General features: G+C 40.0%; 1 protein-coding gene across 2 annotated transcripts in view; it reads right to left on the bottom strand.

Moving 5' to 3' along the window:
- Nucleotides 1–15,652, bottom strand: part of POLA1 (DNA polymerase alpha 1, catalytic subunit) — a 191,101-nt gene extending 175,449 nt beyond the window's left edge. The window contains exons 1-12 of one of the 2 annotated variants that reach the window (XM_019622071.3): nucleotides 15,419–15,651; nucleotides 14,085–14,209; nucleotides 12,892–12,988; nucleotides 12,327–12,407; nucleotides 11,492–11,607; nucleotides 11,199–11,261; nucleotides 9,627–9,725; nucleotides 7,638–7,836; nucleotides 7,230–7,398; nucleotides 6,170–6,348; nucleotides 2,648–2,760; nucleotides 2,086–2,202 (exon numbers count right to left, since the gene is read on the bottom strand). In XM_019622071.3, coding sequence (XP_019477616.2) covers nucleotides 2,086–2,202; nucleotides 2,648–2,760; nucleotides 6,170–6,348; nucleotides 7,230–7,398; nucleotides 7,638–7,836; nucleotides 9,627–9,725; nucleotides 11,199–11,261; nucleotides 11,492–11,607; nucleotides 12,327–12,407; nucleotides 12,892–12,988; nucleotides 14,085–14,209; nucleotides 15,419–15,431 — 1,371 coding nt within the window. In that variant the 5' untranslated portion in view covers nucleotides 15,432–15,651. Of the gene's footprint in view, nucleotides 1–2,085; nucleotides 2,203–2,647; nucleotides 2,761–6,169; nucleotides 6,349–7,229; nucleotides 7,399–7,637; nucleotides 7,837–9,626; nucleotides 9,726–11,198; nucleotides 11,262–11,491; nucleotides 11,608–12,326; nucleotides 12,408–12,891; nucleotides 12,989–14,084; nucleotides 14,210–15,418 lie in introns of both variants that reach the window. The other variant, XM_085210462.1, reaches the window with a different exon arrangement.
- Between the last annotated feature and the right edge of the window lie 4,131 nt (nucleotides 15,653–19,783).

Below are 19,783 nucleotides of genomic sequence, written 5' to 3' on the forward strand. Positions count from 1 at the left end.
TGTCACTGGTCACAGAAATTTCATGTTGAACTGGCAGAGCAGTGTTTACCATATTTTCCCCTCAAAAGCCTCACCAGCAGCAGTCCTTCCCTCCTCCCCCCCTCCCCGTAGCTTTTCTCACACCTTCCCCCACACTACCACCTGTACCATCCTGCCTGCTCTGGTTCTCACTTCCTCCTGGAAGGACTTAATAACTATCAAACTCAGAAAAAAAATATGCCAACAAAATAAAGCTAGAGTGCATTCTACCATATTCGGTTACTTAAAATCAGTTATCTGGAAAGCTTGACAATTTCTAATAGTAGAAACACTGCTGTCAAGTTATTTCAAAGCTTCTGTGAACCCTCAACTCAATCCAGTCTAATTTATTCACAAATTATATTTTATAAGTATATTCTTTTGCTAAAACTGTCCTTTCAAGCAGCTCTCTTACTGCTTATCTCCTTTTAATGTTTTTAGAGAGCAAGTAGCTCTTACCATTATTCTTCACTTTACTGGACTGAAAATAATACAACTCTTTCATAGTAATCTCTGGTATAACTGACTTTCCTTTTGTCTCAACCCTCCTAATTGCCATCTTCTGCATCTACTGTCCCTTAAGTTCATTGTTCCTCATCAGGATGATCAAGTGTTGGAATATTCTAGATAAGATCTGATGTCACAGTGCTGCTACTTCCCTGTTCCTGCTAAGGAACACCAAGGATCCCAGATGCACTGCAGTCACATGTCCTGAAAATACAGTTCAGTCGTTCCTTCAAGCTCTATATAAAAATAAGTAAAAAACTGACAAGCTTTGAACAAATCTCAGAAAGAGCAGCTTACAAACTTTCTGCAATGGCTTACTCTATTTCTAAAACCCATCTCTGAAAGTTAAACTATCTTACTCTGTTTCCTTGTCCATACTACTTTTCCAGATTATAATGAAATGGATGTTTTTTTTAATCAAGATTCTTTAGCAGATCTGTATCTGCTTACAAAGGTCCTCTTTTCTCCTCCTTCCTTTTCTGAAATACAACTATTTGCAACTTCTATTTTAATTAAGAATTGATTAGCCCTGAATTTCCTTTTTCATTCCTGGAAGGATCTTTGAACAATGAGCTATTACAAACTTGAAGCTCTGCTGATGTTTTCATTTCATCAGCCTGTATTTCCCAAGTACTCACCTCCTAAAGCTTCTCCTAACACGAATTACCCTATGAACTTGCTTTTATTTTCCCTCATTTTTTAACTGTTAAAATCCCATCCATTTTACTCACCACCCCCGTTACTGATCACCCATCCCAGAATGAATTTCAAGTCACAAGGGCTCCTCAGAAAAGTTACAACTAATTCCACACCACCAGTAATAACAAGGAAAGCCAGCTTTACTTCACCAATGTTACTTCAAGAAACAGAAAAGTTGCTGAGCACCACATTTTGAACACATCTTTTCCTTCAACTTGCATGTTAGCCATCTTTCCCCCACACAAACTCCCTACCTCCACCCTCTCCCCCTGCCATCATCAAAAGATGGATGCATAGTTAAATGAGAAAGCTTCCTCGTACTAATGTCATCCAAATCTGCAACACTTAGCAGCATTATCTGCTCTTTCCCTGGGCTATGACAACTTTCATATTACTGGATGTGCGTGTTTCCTAAGACAGCAACATTTTTCAACGCTCATTTAAGAATTTGTTGAGTAAACTGCACAGCAACAATAAAGCTGCAAAGTTATTGCACGTAACAGTAAGGCCATAACAGCTGAAGTTTCAAGACTGGATGAGTCATTAGAACATGTTATCCTCCTGTGTAACTCATTATGACAATCCATGTTCCAAGCACACTCAGAGGGTAAACGTGCCAGAGTAAAGGATGAAACATGCAAAGAAAAAACTTCAATATGACAACCGGACAAATGCAAAGACAGTCTAATCTCAGCACACCCATCTCTCTGCTGAACAAAACCACCTTTCACTTTAAATTCCAACACGATCTGATGTCTGCGTTTCAGAATAACCTCCCCCACTGGACAGTGTTTCAACAGACTTCCCACCTTTCAAACCAGAACAACAATAAATGAGCAAATAAAATACTTGCATACAAACCTTGGATTTGAACTTCATAATTTTATACTTTGGTGAAATGGAGTCATTAAATTCCTTGAAAACGTTCATTATGGTTACCGGAGTCTCTGTCTCTTTCCCACTGGATAGATCCATCTCCTTAAGAACAGAAGTTTTACAAATCAGCCAGGACAAAGAAATTGAATTTTGCTTTGATATTATGAACAATTTATCTCCTCTAAGTAAACACTATAACATAATTAGCCAGGAAAACCTGAATTTTTTAAAAAATACTATTTGAAAGAGAGTGTTAAGAAAGCTCCACTCTTTCTCATAATACTTCAAGACGTTTTTACTCCATGAGCAGCAAATCTAAACATAACAACTTGTCTGCACTCATTAGCTACAGTCAGGGGAAAGCAGCAACACTACAACTGCACTGCACACAATGTACACCACGTGCATGCTGCACATCGCTTTACCAACGTCTGCATCAGACAATACTGGCTTCAGCAGTTCATACAAACACGCTACTAGAACTCACAACCTGCCACGATCAGAATGAAAGGCACTTATGTTTGACATGCTTAAAAGATACACTTACTGTTTCACGTGGCAGTAGATAAACAGTTCTCTCAATGTTTTTCACCGTCACACAACAGCTGACGTAGGTGTTTGCTGATTCGATCCAAACTTTGCCAAACAAAAATACCACACCTAAGGAAGAACAGCAGAGCAAAGAGTTCAATATGCAACAGCCCTTAATCTTGCCTAAAGCAGCTAATTATGTATTTTTTCTACGTGCACAGAAATGCAACCGCTTCCTCACTTCAGTCCTTGAACAACAAATCTTTTCTATGTAAGCAGTATATTCTAAATCATTCTAAACACCAGCTGTGTAAATTATCTGCATAGTTCTTCACACCACGACCTCCATCACAACAGTAACAAGACTCTGATATGTGAAATTCAAAATGGCATCACCCAACCAGCCTCAGAATTCTGATCTGACACTCCACTTCTACCTACATTAGTTTCATAAGTTGTGAGGAAAGAGAGGGAGGGAGAAGTCACTGGGAGCTGAAGATAATCAGAATGCCTGTGCTGTCAGTCACTTCTGAAATATCTGTGTTACCTGCAATTGCTCATTTTTGAGCTAGACTTGTACAATTAATCCCATTTTCCTTCAGCACTGTGAGATTAAGACTCTACTGCTAATAAAATCTGGAGAAACATATTCAAAAGACAACAACTAAAAGTTAACTGATTGGGTTTTTTCCTTTTTAAGTAGATGAGGACATTGAAAGATGTATTATATTGCAAGAAATATGCTATGATGCAGTTATATTGACAGTAGACATTTCAAAAAGCTTATATACAGCTGAACTAGAGTAACTGATTCTTCACAGTGAACCACATCATTACTGGATGTGCACATCTTGAGCCATTAAGAATCTGGAACTAGCAAAAAACACCACAAACAGCTAATCCATGATGCCAGCCTTTGAAATGACACAGAAGAAGTGCAGCTGAATTTCAGGTACAGTTCTGAATTACATGTAAAATGAACTTCCAGGTGCACTTGGAAAACCTGATTTCACCTGAAAACCTGATTTCACCTCCAAAGTCCATAAATAATTGGGAATTTGATTACACATGACACAGTTTCTCTACTATTAATAAAATCAGAAATATCAGAGCTGTGACCATCTCAGAAACAATGATTCAAATAAGAAAGATTTTAAATTTTGTAACCTACTTTGGTCTGACAATGCACAAAATAAGTCCTTTGTTAAGCGCTGCAAATTATCTTTGCCATGCAATCTATCAGATGTAAAGATACCTTCCTTACTCCATTAGATAGTAGATAAATCAGTGTAGATGCACTAAGCTGGATGACAGAGTTAGAGTGACAGGCAAAGAAAAATCATTTCTTGAGTGCTTGGAGTAGATGTGAACAAGACTACTTTTGTCAAGGACAGAGAAGAGAATGTTGCAGTTTTGAAGATGAGAGTGAGGATGCATGCTTCAGCTGCACAAAGTGTCTTAAGAGATTTTAATACAGATACAATCTTGAAGATTTGGGCAGTTTGAATAAAAGGATCTAGAAAGGCTGAAATTACAGATCTAAGTGACAGGGAAGATGGAGTTCTTGTCCTTGGCAATCATTTCTCTTTTGAGAGACAGACAGATTTGGGTGGGTTTGTATCATAGCAAGAGTTGGCTGTTTGAACAGCACACGATATTAAGAGTAGTGGAAGTTAACCTGCAAGAGGAATACATATAAGCAGATGAGAAGTAGAATTAAGGATTCACAGGCCTGCCAAGGAGAGGATAAAGAGCCACCTGTATTGCAGAGAAACTATAATCAACTCTAGCACGGACAAAATCGTGGCCTCAGTCCCCATATTTCACAGACACAAAAGGAATCTTTGGAGGTCAACTGGCCTCAAACACACAAAATCTCTGAAAGAAGGGCCAACTTCAAAACAGTTCTCAGACATATTTCATCTGTAAAACACAGAAACAAGAGAAGACATACAGGGATCTTGTAAGCTTGCTTGCGGAAAGAAGAAACAAAGGAAAAAGGAAGTAAATGTAAAACACAAAATCTGTGAAAAGGAAGATTAGTTGTCAATGAATCAAAACGCAAACAAGTCAAGGGACAGGGAAACTATCTTGCTCAAGGTTAAGAAAGGTGGGGTTTTTATTATTATTAATTACTGTTAATTAAGCTGTTAATAAGATTACAATTCTTCAGTTCTCTCCCTGAGATAGTGAAGACAGTTATGAAAAGTAAGCCTCCAAAAATGATTAAGTTTGAAAGAGTCTTATGATTACACTGTAGTATTTACCCTTCAGGCCACGCATTTGAGATCACAGCAAATGAGGCACAAAGACCATGAGCATGTTAAACAACAAGCAGTACCAAAATTTTCCCTTTTATGCTACTAATTGAAAACAGGTGCAGTCTTTATTATTCAATCATGAAAAAGTCATAATGAGAAAAGAACACTCCTTGCAAGCGAGGAACAGAAATCCTTTCATAATTATGTTCCATTCAGCAACCACTGACTTAGAAGACAAAAAAAAGGAAAAGAACAATAGCAGGGCCTTTAAAAGGAGTAATTTTACATTAGAGCCATTGATTCCATCAAGATATCTATGATTATTACCACTCCCATCACTAAGCTGTTCAATGCAGTACAGTCTCACATTTAAGTCTAGCATCCCCACTTACAGCAAAAGGTGCAACAGAGAAACATATCTGACTCAGTGCTTGCAGCATCGACCCCAAAAAACCTTCAAGATATGGAAGAACCCTCTGGTAAACCTGCTCTAAGCACATATTAGAGAAATAGAATCTTAATCTTTAAAGAAAAGGACAGACAGAAAGTGCTGAGAACAGATGTGAACACAACTTCTTTTGTCAAGACTGGTGGTCAGAAAGCTGAAGTTTTGAAGGTCTGAGAGCCAGGATTCACACTTCAGATGCACAAAGAATCATTAGGATTCTAATACAGAGACAGTAGTCAAGAATTACACAGTTTGAATAAGATCTAGATAGCGTTTGTATCTTTCAAGCCACCTTCCACCCTTTCTTAACAAATCTTCTCCTTGTATAAATTCATACAACTATTACAGGACTTCCAATAACCCACCAGAATCATATAATCATAGAATGGTCGGCATTGAAAAGGACCTCAAAGGTCATCTGGTTTCAACCCCCCTGCCATGGACAGGGTCACCAACCACAAGACCAGGCTGCCAGAATCTTGAAAAGCATTTCCAGAGAATTTGAATGCTCAACTGCTGCACCACCAAGTAAGAAATTAACAGTACTAGCTTATTCCTAGAGCATGTATAAATGTTAAGAATATCAATGGGTTGCCAACAAAGTCAAGAAGAGCCTTTGCACCACTTTAGTAGTACACTGCAATATTCTTTCCTTGTCAAGTCATACTGCTCTGCACCAAAGATGAGGAGGCAGAGGAACAAAAGAGCTTACTGCACAAGCTATAGAACACAGATATAAAGGGTATCTAGACACAACTTAAGCAGTACAGAATTCCAATTGCACAAAAAGAAGGAGAATGGCATTTTCTGCCTTTAGGTGAATGGTTACCTGGCTGACTGTACTGATCTTCGTAAGCATCCAGCCAATAAAATCTTAAGACTTGATCATCATTTTCCCCATGCACAAGTGGAAGGAGATTGGGGTCCAGCTGAACATCTGTCACCACCAGATCAGCTTCATCCTCATCTACTTTGTCCCAACATGAGATATCTGGGAGAGAATAACTTCTGCAGGTTTTGCAGAAAAAACACAACAAGAAATAAAATCATCTTTTCCATTGTTTCTCCTTTTCTCACTCCTACATTCTCACACCTCTTGTTACTTCTCTCACTACCAAGCAACATGTCAAGAAGCTACATTTCTTCAGACTACTTCTGAAGAGAAAGATGGAGCAAGAGAGAAATCCACACTTAAGTATGGTTCTCATTACACAACACATAAGCTTTAGAAGCCACACACCTGGAACTCCAGCTCTGGCCATTTAAGCCTTTACATAACTAAATCTATACAACTGTACAAGTTGCTTGTGGGAACAACAAATCATTTCAGTAAAACTACCTTCGAGTCATTCAATTTTTAAACCTACAAGAATTTTATAATTTAAAGTTATGGGAATACAGGAGTCAAGATTTTTCCCCAATCAAGAAAAAACTGTAAAAACACTTTTCTTCTATTTCCAAGACGTAGCTGATAACCATGATCAACTACTTCTAGCTACAATACTTTCAACAACAACTAATCTTAGAAAATTCCCTGGGTTGCTTAGCATAAGAATCTTCAGCAGTTCCTCATTTTTGCTCGTTGGGATCAAAGTGTGTTCACACCCAAATTAAGTCACCCCAGCGTACTGAAATACATTGTTATGTTGTTACCTGCCAAATCCCAGGAGAATTCAGTATTTTTTAAAAAAATAAGTAGCTAGCAGTATGTTCAATATGATCTTTTTTAAGGTCATGATATAAACAAAAACTCACATTGGATCGTCACTGTTCTGTCTGTATTACAAACTACAGGCAAAGGCAAATACAAAGACAAATCTAAGGCTTGTAGATACTGAAAAGACTATTTGCTACAAGGAGTTAAAAAGAATAAAAAGAGAGATTCTTACAAGACAGATGTCTCTTTCTTCACAGATTCCAGCTGCTCTCTCTCTTTCTTTTCAACTTCCTTGTCTCTTTTTGAGGTTTCAACTGTCTCAGGTACAGTTCCCATCAGCTCTGCTTCCATAGGTTCATCAAAGTCCTCATCATCAAAATCCATCATTCCCTGATCATCATCTGCAAGTGTTGCACATAGAACTAAAGGTCTGAATCATTAAAATGACAGTTCAGGCTACACCTGTGCATGCAGACTGCAAACCATATACTTGAATGTTAACACACAATACTAACCTACAAACTCAACATCACAGTTAAGCTATCTAAACATCTAACTAGAGCAAACTATGAAGAGTTTTAACACTAATATGACGTATTTCATGAGTTTCCAGAGTTTGGTTTCGATTTCTTTTCAATACCTTCGATAGCTTTTTCTTCTTTTGTCTTTACTATTCTCCCATTTTCTGTAGGTTTTTGCACAAACTTGGTATCCTCATTCTCTTCAGAGGCTGTGACAGACTTTGCTGTGTAATTTGGATGTTTAGGATGAAATGAAGCTGGAGGAAGAGCTTCTTTCCTGAGTTGAACAGGAGCTTTCTTTGATACAGGGGTGATTACCTGAAAGACATTTTAGACATGAGTTAAAAAATTTTCCTTTAAAAGTGTGGAAAAAAAAAAAATCCTAGTGCTTGCTATTTACAGAAGTAGTAACCAGGGCTACAGGGAAAGCTCCACATATTCTGCAGCATGACAGCTAAAACTCCTCAAGATTAAGCTTTTACAACAGAAGTGATGCTAGAGAATTAATGTGTTCCTTCTTTAGTTTTAAAAAAACAGTTTACAACAGGCCATAGTTGACATTTAGTTACTTTCACTGTTTTCCCACATAGTATGACCCCACTCCTAAATTAATATTTCTGTGTCAGCTGAGTACGTGACTGTATACGTCAGGCAGAGACAGGGCCTGGAACAACTAGGGAAGGCCAATGCATTAGTCTCCTCCTGTTTGGCTCAGTAATGAGTTGAAGCTTTCTAAAGGACTCCATGGGACAAGACAGCAATGCTCCATGTCAGAAAGAGCGAGGAGGCAAACATACTGCATTTCAACATTATCTGCAAGCCTGAACTCCAACTCTCGAGGTACGCACAGAGCTTCTATTTCAGACAGGGTGTGACAACAAAGCAGCTACAGAACCTCTTCCAATAGATGTTCATTAGATGGTCTTCACTATGACCAACAACAGGTTTCTGTATCTACTGGCCTTTAAGCTGCAACAAGAGCCCAAACCTGTTGTTTACAGCTGTAGAATTTAGAGTTGCACGCAAGTATTTCTAGGGTTTTAATCTCAGTTCAGCTGCTTTAGTTGTGGTCACCAGAATTCAGCTCATCTTTGAACAGAAGCAAACATTATCTAATACACCCCTACTAACAATTTCTTCTGCTAACTCAGCCAGATGAATTTATTCATACTTCTGCTCTTGCCTTCTGCAGTAGAAAGTCACTGCTATCTTGTTCTTTCGTGATCATTTATTTTCTAAGGCTCTTCATTTATTTCTCTGTCCAAGTTTCCAGCTCCTCCTCCTAGGAGGAAGCTATCACAGTAACTGCCTCTTATTTCCTAGACATGACTTCTTTTTTGCACTACATAGACACAGATCTCCTTCCTTACTGTATCTCCCACTTTCTAAGTTACTCCCACACTACCACAACTGTTGAAGTAAGTGCCAGTGGTGACTATTTTTAAGAGTTGATTTCAGTATAATATTAAGTTTTCACATTGTATTTTAATGGCAAACCAGATTTATCTGCTCTATACTGTTTGCTCTCTAGACTCCTAGCAAGCTTCTCATTGTATCTCCAGCTATAAAGTCCTTCCCATTTCGCAGAACCCTTATCACAGCAGTAGCCTTCCATCCACACAGAAGCCTATTACTCCTCTCATTCTCAGTCTTCCACTAAGTTCAACTTCTACCCATAGAAGTTTTCTTTTCCAGTTGTGCAGAAGAAGAGTCTTATGCTTTTCCACAATACTGACACTTTCTACTGCTTCCTTTATTTCCCACCATCTTCTCTTTGCCACAAGGTTTTTTCTACTCTTAGGGAAAAGAGACAGAGGCAGAAATTCACCTTCACACAATGCACCTTACAGAAACAATTTCATCTGTCAATTGTAACTGCTACACACACTGTGGCTCTAAAGATATAAAGAGCACTACTCTTTTTATATATTAGCACGAAAGGAAAACAAGAAAAATGTGCTATTACACAGTAATATGGCTTAGGAAGCTAATGAAAAAAGTAATTTCTAGAAGCAGAAATAGAAGACAACAGTATTCAAATTAACCAAAACACAGATTAATAGTTAGTGATGAGAACTTTAAAAAAAAAAAAAAAACTTTTACTACACCTTAGGAGCTTGAGATTGTACAGAGAAAGGATTCAGTGGCATTCCAGCAGATCTTTTCCTTTTCAGCACTAAAATTGGTGGTGGACTTAGCTGAACAGTCTGAATATTGAAAGAGACAGAGACACAATGGAGAGGGATTGTTTAGTGGTTTCTTTTGCCTTGGTTCCTAACATTTTCCATCAGTGAGAAAGAAGGCCACTGATATTTCTCATTCAAGCAAAGAAACTTCCAGATACACAACTCAGCTATGTAAAAAGAAAAAGTTATCTGAGCAATCAGCCCATGAAGAAAGACACTAAATTTTTTTGGTAAACTTTGAGGAAAATATTGTCATAAGTAATTAAAACAGTTTTCAAATAGTCAGCATTTCGAAAGCCAACCATGTCTTCAACGTACAAGTGTCAGAATAGCTGGTGGGATGTTCTTCATTTCTGCTGGAACAGTAGTAATGAGCACACGTGCTTTAAAGACAGAAAGGGTTTCTAAGCACTGTCATACTAGAGCGAAAAACAGATTTTAACATATTTGTAAGTACAGTTATTTTTTACTCATCTTTACCAACAGATAATAACAAAATAAAATGTTGGAAAATAATCAACAAAGTTGAAACAATAGCTAGCTATTACTTAAATAGAACCCGTAGTGTAATTATCAGCATTATTTCCTCTATTTAATGCTCTGCAAAATTTGACAGCATTAGAATGCATTTGATTAGTGATTTGAGGATTTTGACAGCCTAAGATTCTGTAACTCTCAACCACAAAGACCACAAAACTAGGAGAACAATTTTACACTGAAAGCATAGAATGGCTCAGGTTGGAAGGGAGCCCCAAGGATCACCAAGTTCCAACCCCCTTTGCTCTTCAATGATAGAATACACTTTAATTCAGTATCTCTCCACAACAGCAATTTCACATGTTTACATGTAAACAATTCTTCAGCTCTAAGAAATCTCTAAGTGGCAACAAGTCACTGAAAACTCAGCGATGATCAGGAATTGCTTCATTAGAAACAGTCCAACCTTGGCTGCTGTAGCAGTCTCCTACACTCACAGGAACACTTACAGTTTCAGAGAAAGTAACCATCAGGTTCACCACGCAAAGGAGGTGGCAGACAGTTCAGACTGTCGTGTCCCAGAACAAGCCTTCCTCATCTCCTCTGATGCACTCAAACACACCTGATGGAAATACCCCACAGTACAGCTGACAGAGCACGGTGATGCACACATATAGTACACACTATCCAGATGCACATAAGCTCTGTTTCACTCCGAGCTGACTGAAACCTAGAAAGCTGCATTAGCACAGATTCTAGTCACACACTATAAGCTGTCCCTCACCAGGAGATACTAGCTTTGGCTTAGCAACTCAATAGTCATGCGACTTCTGTGTGGTACAGAAAACAGGCAGACAGATTGCAAACAATTACATGAAACATATCAAGCAGATGTGTTATTGCAGATATCAATCTCAGGTGGCTTGGTTTTGGGAAGAATTTTATTTTCTTCGCAAGTTCCACAGCAAGAAAAATAAATGGATGACAGTATCTCAGAGATTTTACCTATGTACTTACTTCAGCATTTAGGTCTTGAAGAATATCCCCCAGTAAATCATCCTTTGACAGGTCCACAGTTTTCTGCAAGACAACAGGCAGTTTTTAGCTATTCATTCGAACCCAATCAGGAGATTAGCACCAAACAGCTAAAGGATAAAACACACGCACAACTTCAGAAAAGCACTACACACAAGAACTCCTGTTAGAAGCTAGACACAGGAAACTGAAATAAAACCTCGCTTTATCCCATCCCCACTAAAACAACAGAAAGTTAAGAAAAAAACCTTAAACTTCACCATGCAGTAACTTACATCCGTGTTTTTCTTTCCAGCACTGGCAATAAACATAGATTTAATTGTGTTTGGCTTTGATACCACAGATTTTTTCACATTCTTTTTATCAGTTGTAGAAGCTTTGCCACTTTTTCCTACAGAAAAAGATAAAATCAGTTATTTCTACATCAGTAAGTTAAACGTTTAGGGGTCCAGTTAGAGGCAAGAATAGACAGATGAGGTAATCACTTTGTCCACCTTTACACTGCTGCCTGAAATGAAGCCTTTGTCTGCTGCCAGTTTTCTAATGGTTGTCATGCACCAAAAAGTATGCAAAATCCTATCAAAATCCTCTCTCTGCTAGTCACATCAGGGGTGATCTTTGCATCCATACGAGTCCATACTCCAGAAAAAGGATCAAAATACTTTGTATAGAATCTGCACAGAAGTAAGAAGTACGTAGGAGTTTGGCACTACGCCTGGATTCTCAACGTCAGGCTCCACTGCAATCATAAAAGATGGCAAAACCATTTGATCTCAGATCCATAAACGCATATAAGAATTTTAGTGGTAAGAGAAACCATGCATCCCTCACACGTTGGCTTTGGAAGCCAAAAACATTCCCCAGATGTATTTGCTGTAGATTTGAATATACATCCCATAGAAGACTAAGCACTAAAGTAGTTAGAAATGATTTAACACCAGGTTGTGGACCCCTCCCTTCTGCATCACAGAGACTAAAAAACATTTAAGGTCACAGCCATGGAACTACACTGCATGTCTTTGGCCATATTCACCATATTCTGACACCAAGAAGTTGCCAATTGAGAAGCAGCTGAAAACTTCCCTTCTACAGTGGTTTAGTTCATCCTACCTTTCTTACTGGAATCAAGGGCATCGTCGTCCAGATCTTCATCAAAGATTTCCCGTCCATCTTCTACATAACCTATCCCATCTGTACAAAACCACAATATTAAACATCTGCAGCTCTAATTCTCTTTTGTGATACTTCTAAATATCTTCATAATCCAAAGTGTTACATAAACTTTTATTTCCTTTAATATAGAGCAAGTGATATAAATGCAAACATGAAATAGCACTATCAGCTGCATCTTCTATTAGACAAAATGTATTATTACTACTTAATTAGAAATTACCAATTACAGTACTTCTTTTTAAAGTTACATCGCTTACAACTGGAAATAAAGTTTCAAAAGCAATTATTGGTGGAAAAATACATTCACTACTATCTTAATACAGTACTACGAGAACAATGCAAGACTCATTTCCATATTAAAGTTCATCCTTTTTTTTTAAATCTACTAAAATGGTTCTAAGAATGCACTGAACTAAAACTTACCTCAAAACAGAGGCATTATGAAATCCAGTTGGTTATAATACTATAATTGAAATAACCCTCCAAATGAACCTTAGCTTACCATCATCAACAATCCAGTCATCATCCTGACGTTCTCTGACTATCTTGGAGTATTGTTCTTCATCTATTTCATCGTAAACACCAGTGAACTCCTCAACCTGCATTTAAAGCACATTGATGATTAGCTGTTCCATTACTTATTCATATAGGCCATCAATGAAGACACAAAAGTTCTCAGGAACTGCAAGTCCTCCTGGACAGATGCAATATTTTCATTTAGTAAGCAAAGGTATTCATTCAATTTTTATTTTTTTTTCTTTTTTTGGCAGTGACAAAAGAACTGTTATCAATTTTTTAAATTATCACATTATACCAAATTTCCTGAAAAACCAGTGGAGATTTCATTTGAACCTGATATACTTCATTGCACATTTCACATCACAAAGAAATAAAATAATAAATGAATCCTAGCAATTACTAGCTGTGATGTTCTGCTTTACTCTCAGGCACCAAGATGAGCTCGGTGAAAAGGAAGGTGATTTGATATGAAGAATAATGCTGAAGATGCTCTTCTGTGCCTAAGAGTGAATTTGCATCTTAATGATCTATGCATTTCAGACTTCTTCAGACTTATCCACCTCAATGTGGAAGCCACTTTCCGATTACACTACAATTAATTGGATGGTCTCGATGTCACACTGCCAAATTTTAGTTATATCAGTTGAATACTTAAATTCCGTATTCTTTGTGGAAACAGAGTATCAATATTCATGGACTAACAGAATTAATTTGATTTGGAAGGGACTATAAAGGTCATCTGGTCCAACTCCTCTGCAATGAACAGGGACACCTACAATACATTACAATATATACAATCCATATTAATGGATTTCAGTCATGTAAAGCTTTGAAATTTGAAGAATAAGATCATCTGATGTTTAAAAAAACAAAAAACCTATTCCTATCATAACATTAACTAAATTATATTTAAAGGCTGTTCCTTCTTTGTTCTCTGTGGGATAGCAAGCAAAGACATTGCATATTTGACTTGCAATTATTAAAGTTCGGTTTTGAAAACAAGAAAAGTAATATAAAAGACAGTTACATTCCAAAATATACACATCATTAAAAATAGTAAGCTAAAGCTGAATGGCACATTTTGCTTCTCATAATTTTGGGAAATGCGTAAAGGATGGTTAAGCATTTCAGCTCACATTAACTTTTTATTAAAGAGAAAAGAAGGGGAATTTTCACCTCGTATTTTAATTTTTCCCCAGCTTTGGCCTTTTTCAGACGTTCCAGTGCTTCTTGCTGACCTCTTTTTGACTTCCTCTCACGCCTAGAGCGCGATGCAGCAAAACTCCCAGACTCCGGCATCGCTGAAATTAATTAAAAACAAGAGAAGAAATTTTAGTAATGAGCTGCTGTTATCTCTGGTATTTAGCGTTCAGTGACACATTAAGAGCTGGCTGTAGGTACTCAGGTAGTCACTAAGCAAAATCATAGAATCATTAAGGCTGCAGAAGACCTCTAAAACTAACAAGTCCAACTGTCAGCCCACCACACCACAACCACTAAGCACGTCCCCCAGCGCCACATCCACACGTTCCTTGAATACCTCCAGGGACTGCACCACCTCCCTGGGCAGCCTGTGCCACTGCATCACCACTCTTTCTAAGAAATTCTTCCAAATATCCAACCAGAGCCACCCCTGGCACAACTTGCAGCCATTCCCTCTCATCCTATCACTGTTACCTGGGAGAAGAGACCAACCCCCACCTCACCACAACCTTCCCTCAGGAGTTGTAGAGAGCAATAAGGTCTCCTCTGAGACTCCTCTTCTGCAGACTGAACAATCCCAGCTCCCTCAGATGCACCCACAGGACTTGTGCTCCAGACTCCTCACAGCTTCACTGTCCTTCTCGAAACACACTCCAGGGCCTCAACGTCTCAATCAAAATAAAGACCCTGACTGTCCCGCGCTTGGCTAAAGGCACGTCACGGACAGCTGTAGAGAAGCAGTTCTGGCATTTGGGAACACACGGTCTCACACATACACGCACAGAGCAAGCAGGTTCCATGCCAGCCGATGTTCAGCAGGATGGGAAGGGATAACACAAAAATTGCCTCCCGGATTTCCAAAGCACCACTCAAATCTCATCAGCCTCCATCTGAAAAGGACCCCCGCCCCATTTCCCCGGGCACTTCCAGTTCCTTATATTTTGCACGTCTCCATGACAACTAGGGAATAGACAGGCAGCGAAGGGGCCCATCCTGCTGCAAAGCAGCGATGTTCGTTACGTGGATCGACAGCGCTTAGGAGCGCAGCTGCACCGAGGCAGAGCCGCGCTCTGCCCACACCGGACGGCTGCCTTCCGCTTCTTTCGCACCCTCACCCACGACCAGCGACCTCCACGAGGCGATTCCCTCCTCCTGAGAACCCCGCCCCAAACTGCCTTCCTCCCGCCGGGCTCGGATAGCCCCGCAGCCCCGCTCCCCCCGCCCAGCATTGCAAGTGGGAGCTCTCGGCCGCGCACTCCACAGCCCAGCACAGCTCAGTATAGCACAGCCGCCCTCACGGCCCTCACCGTTCTCAGCCATGGCGCCCGCGCGCGCTCCGCTCGCGCCAAAGGCGAAAGTGGCGCGAGACGGGAGTCCCGCGAGCCGCCGCCAGGGCGGCAGCCAATCAGGAGCGGCGGCGGCTCCTCTCGTCCCCCTCTTCCCACACGCAGACACACACGCACCTCCCACCCCGCCGCCCCTGATGGTGAGGGCGGGTCTTGCGCTGCTGCCCGGGGCTGGGGCTGCGCGCGGACCGGAAGGGCGGGATGGGGCGCAGCGCCTTCCGGTGCGAGGCTGTGTGAGCGGCGGCTGCGTTAATGGCGGAGCTGCGGGAGCGGCTGAGGTGACTGAAGCTTTGAGTCCTTTCCTCTGAAATGGCATAGGACTGCCTTTGGCCTTATTTACAAAGCCTGGGAAACTAGTGGGCTTTGTTACTTCTTCCACTTGGATGTTTTTCAGACGTCACTGTTGGCCGGTCACTACTCAGTGATCTTTCCACCTTTGTTTGCTTGGATTTACTTGAGGAGCGTCTGCTGCCTTTCAAAATACACGGGCATTGACTTCGGAGTTAGAGTGCATGGCCTGTAAGAGAGGCAGATGGCACCAGCTCTAACTTACCTATGCACCTCTTGCTATAGTACTGTCTGTTACTGCTGCACCCTGTCTTTAATGGAACCGTATAACCTAGCGTAGCAGCAGCATCAGAAGTGCCAGACATGCCTTCAACTATCCCATATGTCCCATATACCTGAGCATAGAGAGGAGACCACCCCTCTCAGCAACAGCTGTTCACTAGATCAGTGAAGCTGTAGCAAACCTACAGCCCTGGAAACATATAGCTTTGGAGGGCTGACGCTTGATGATCTTTAAGGTCCCTTACAACCTAAGCCATTCTATGAAACACTGACAGCTGCAAGAAGAATGCCTATCTGGCCTACAGATACACTGCACGTGCTGTCTCATGTATATAAAATTTATAAAATATCACAAAATTGTTCAGTTGGAATAAAGATACAATGATACTGCATTTCACATGCACATAAATGATTTCTTACACATTCTTTGTAATTCTGAATTGACTGGATTTTAATTCTTTTGATTAAAATAAAACAATACCCTTTGTCAGCTGTCAGACACACAGTGAAATGTTATTCAGGTGATGCCATGATCTGAGATGATACACAATGATACAGTTAACTTATCGAACTGTACTTGTTGATGCAGCTCCACTGTGGGACAGGGCAGACTAAACAAAACCCTTTTTCATGAATGCTTGTTCAATCCTGGCATTCATCTTGGGCCACAACAAGAAGGTGTCTGTTTCCTGGAGCATAACATAATAAGCATTTAAGTGCTGCAGGGAGGAGAAAAGGGGGGAGGGCAGGGGGTGTAATACAATTTGCTTTGGAAAAGAAAAATAGCCCAGCAGGATCTGGGACTTCCTCTGCTAAATGGCTTTGTCACAGCAGATTACCTTGAGCTGAAGTTTAGCCTCCCTTGGGACAGTCATTCAATAACAGCGTGGTATGACCTTTGCTCAGCTGTCTTTGAAGTAAAAGAGTGGGAATTTCACTGTGCAGCTCCAAGCCACTCAAGGTTCTCTCAAGGAAAGTGTGATAAGCCTCAGAAAAAAAGCACAAGAGAAGTGCAGTAATGAAGATGGTAGGCAGCCAAAAGCACAGAGCAGAAGAGGAAGCTCAGGAAACCTGCACTCCCAGATTTCAACGAAAGGTGACAAAGATATATTTTTCATGTTGTTTTCTTAGAGCTATGATTTAAATATGTCAGTTCTGAATCAAAAACAATATTTATGAATAGAAAATGCTGAAAACCACTGCAAGAGCTCCAAGTTAATAAATTGCAGTATATATTAACGCACAAACAGAGTATAGTATCAAACCTGTACTAAATTGACAAAGTAATTACTGTATTGAGAATAATTGTTCTTCGTTTTTATATCCATGCATGCATGATCTGTCTCAAGGACAGCAAGGCAAAAAGTTAAAATTCTCAGATTCCAATATTACACATTAAGCTTATGCTTGGTAATTTTTATGATGATGAAAAAAAAAATCTGTTGAAATTAAGAGGGATAGTATAAAATACAGAATGCAAGTAGACTATGAATTGTAGCAGAGATAGCAAATTCATCTGTACTGACTTAAAATGCCTAAGCATTACTATATTGTTGTTAAGGACAGAGTATAGTGGAGAATTGTGTGCTACTGCATAGACTATGGGTGTATATATAGACACCCAGCAGAGATTATTTCATTCTCAGACTTTTAATCCTTACGTTGGTCTGAATTAATTCATGTTATCACTCAACTTAAAGTTTATATATCTGATATGATTTAGTTCTTTTCATTTTCATTTCACTCACTATTTCATTTCAGCAACTGGTTACTCAACTGTGCTATTCATGTGACATTTTAACATGAATTACTTTAGCTGGTACAGCCAGTGCTGTCTGCACAGGGGACGAGGCTACTAAAGGAGCACAGATTAAATGAATTAAAAATTTAAAAAATCTCAAATTATTTCCCACCAAAAGTTCTTTGATTTTAAAAAACTCTTCACATGTATTTAACTTACTTATGAAGAAAGAGATGCTTCTCCTTTTATCAGTGAAAATGATAATGCAAACATTTATGTTCAAAGAGTAGGCTTGTTAACTACTAGTAAATGCGTTTTGTTCACTGCGCATCTCCTTTTAATTTCTTACTCATATTTCTTGCTAACAATAGGAGAAAAAGGATACAGATGCTACTATGACACAAAGAGTCTGAAGTGAGAACGTGAAATAGAAACTTGAACAACAGCTTCCATTAATTTGCCATTTGAAAGAAAGTTGGCATAGAAAAATATCCAGAAATCTAAAAAAAACAACAAATGCATTAAATTCTAATTGCAGTTAAACAAAACCTAGTAACTCTACCAGAATCAGTGAAATTTACTTAACAGTAAAAGAGAGCAGAATCGAATCACCTGCTTCCCTCATACAATATTCCTTTTCAAGTACAAAATATTGTAATGTAGATTAAATAGGGAAGACAAGTTAGAGCAAACGCACAGAGAATGAGCTCACATGTAATTATAATGTCTAAGAATTAAATCTGATGCCGATGGTGTTCAAAAGCATACAGTTATTGCCACAGCACAAAAGTCTCTGTTTTAACTACTTTCAGCACTCCTTACAATTTCACAAAAGTGAACCATTAATGTATAAGCAGAACGTTAATGCAGAGAGGCTGTTACGTTTCAACACCTGGCTGAAGATTAAATATACTTCCAATAGTAAATACTCTGTGTTCAACCTTTTTAAGACTTTTCAGCAGGAAAGACAAAACCATTGCACTATGCTGTGAAATAATTGCCAGTCTTGTTGCAGTCCCCCCAAATCTCTTGCTGAATAAGTGCCAGTAGAATCCATGCTCACAGTATCGAAAGGCAGCATGGGCTGGCTGCTCCCCAGTGGAGGGGCAGGGAGGTCCATGTCCCACACACACTGAGTGATATCAGTAGGGCAGACACTCAGAGGCAGCCAAATGTCCAGTCCATGCAAGTCCCTGGTAGTGAGGTAGCCCTGAGGTCAATGCATAAATGTGGCTCAGGGGTAGGCCCGGTGATGTTAATCTCGGTCAGGCACGGCCTGATTGTCACTAGGCATGCCCGTGGTGATGAGTCAAGTCAAAGTCATTCTGTAGGTGAGGATCAGACCTGGTGATGGTATCTAAGGTCAGACACAGCCCCGTGTTCATCAGACATGTGGAGTAACAGGAAAGTTCCAAAGCTAAGATGGGAAACGGGGGCATGGCTGTTGCTGAGCTGGAGGCTGGTACTACTACAACTCAGCTCTTGCAAGAGTAGAGCCACTGAGCGGAGGGTAGAGACTGGTCAGGCCTATTGATATCCTTAGGGCACAAGCAGCTGCTTCCCCTCCTGAGCAGGGTGCATCCTCACATCTCACAGAGATCTGGGCTCAGAAAGAAAGTCTGTAGGCTACTTCATTAACATTGACCTGGGCAGGGACAAGGACCTGGGAAAGAGATGAGGCGTAGGGGACCTAAAGGCAGCAGGGATCCTGAAGGCCATGTCTTAGGTGGAAGGATTTGCTCAGGAGCCTGGGGCTTGGCAAAGGCCAGCATGGGGGAGACCAAAGCCTAGGGTCAGGCAAGGTCTCATACAGCCATGGACCAGGCCTCGCTGCACTGAATTTAGCGGTTGAGAACAGCTGAGCTAACTGTCAGGGTGCAGCAAGAATCAGCTATTCCATAAGGGCAGGGATAAGGGCAGGTGTGAGAAGGACCTTGCCACCAATGGGCTCAGCCATAGTAGTCAGGGTCAGCCAAGAGTCCAGGTCACAAAACAAGATTTTGAACTTGCCTCAT

This window comes from Meleagris gallopavo, chromosome 1, assembly GCF_905368555.1.
Source record: "Meleagris gallopavo chromosome 1, MGAL_WU_HG_1.1, whole genome shotgun sequence".
NCBI classification, from domain to species: Eukaryota; Metazoa; Chordata; class Aves; order Galliformes; family Phasianidae; genus Meleagris; species Meleagris gallopavo.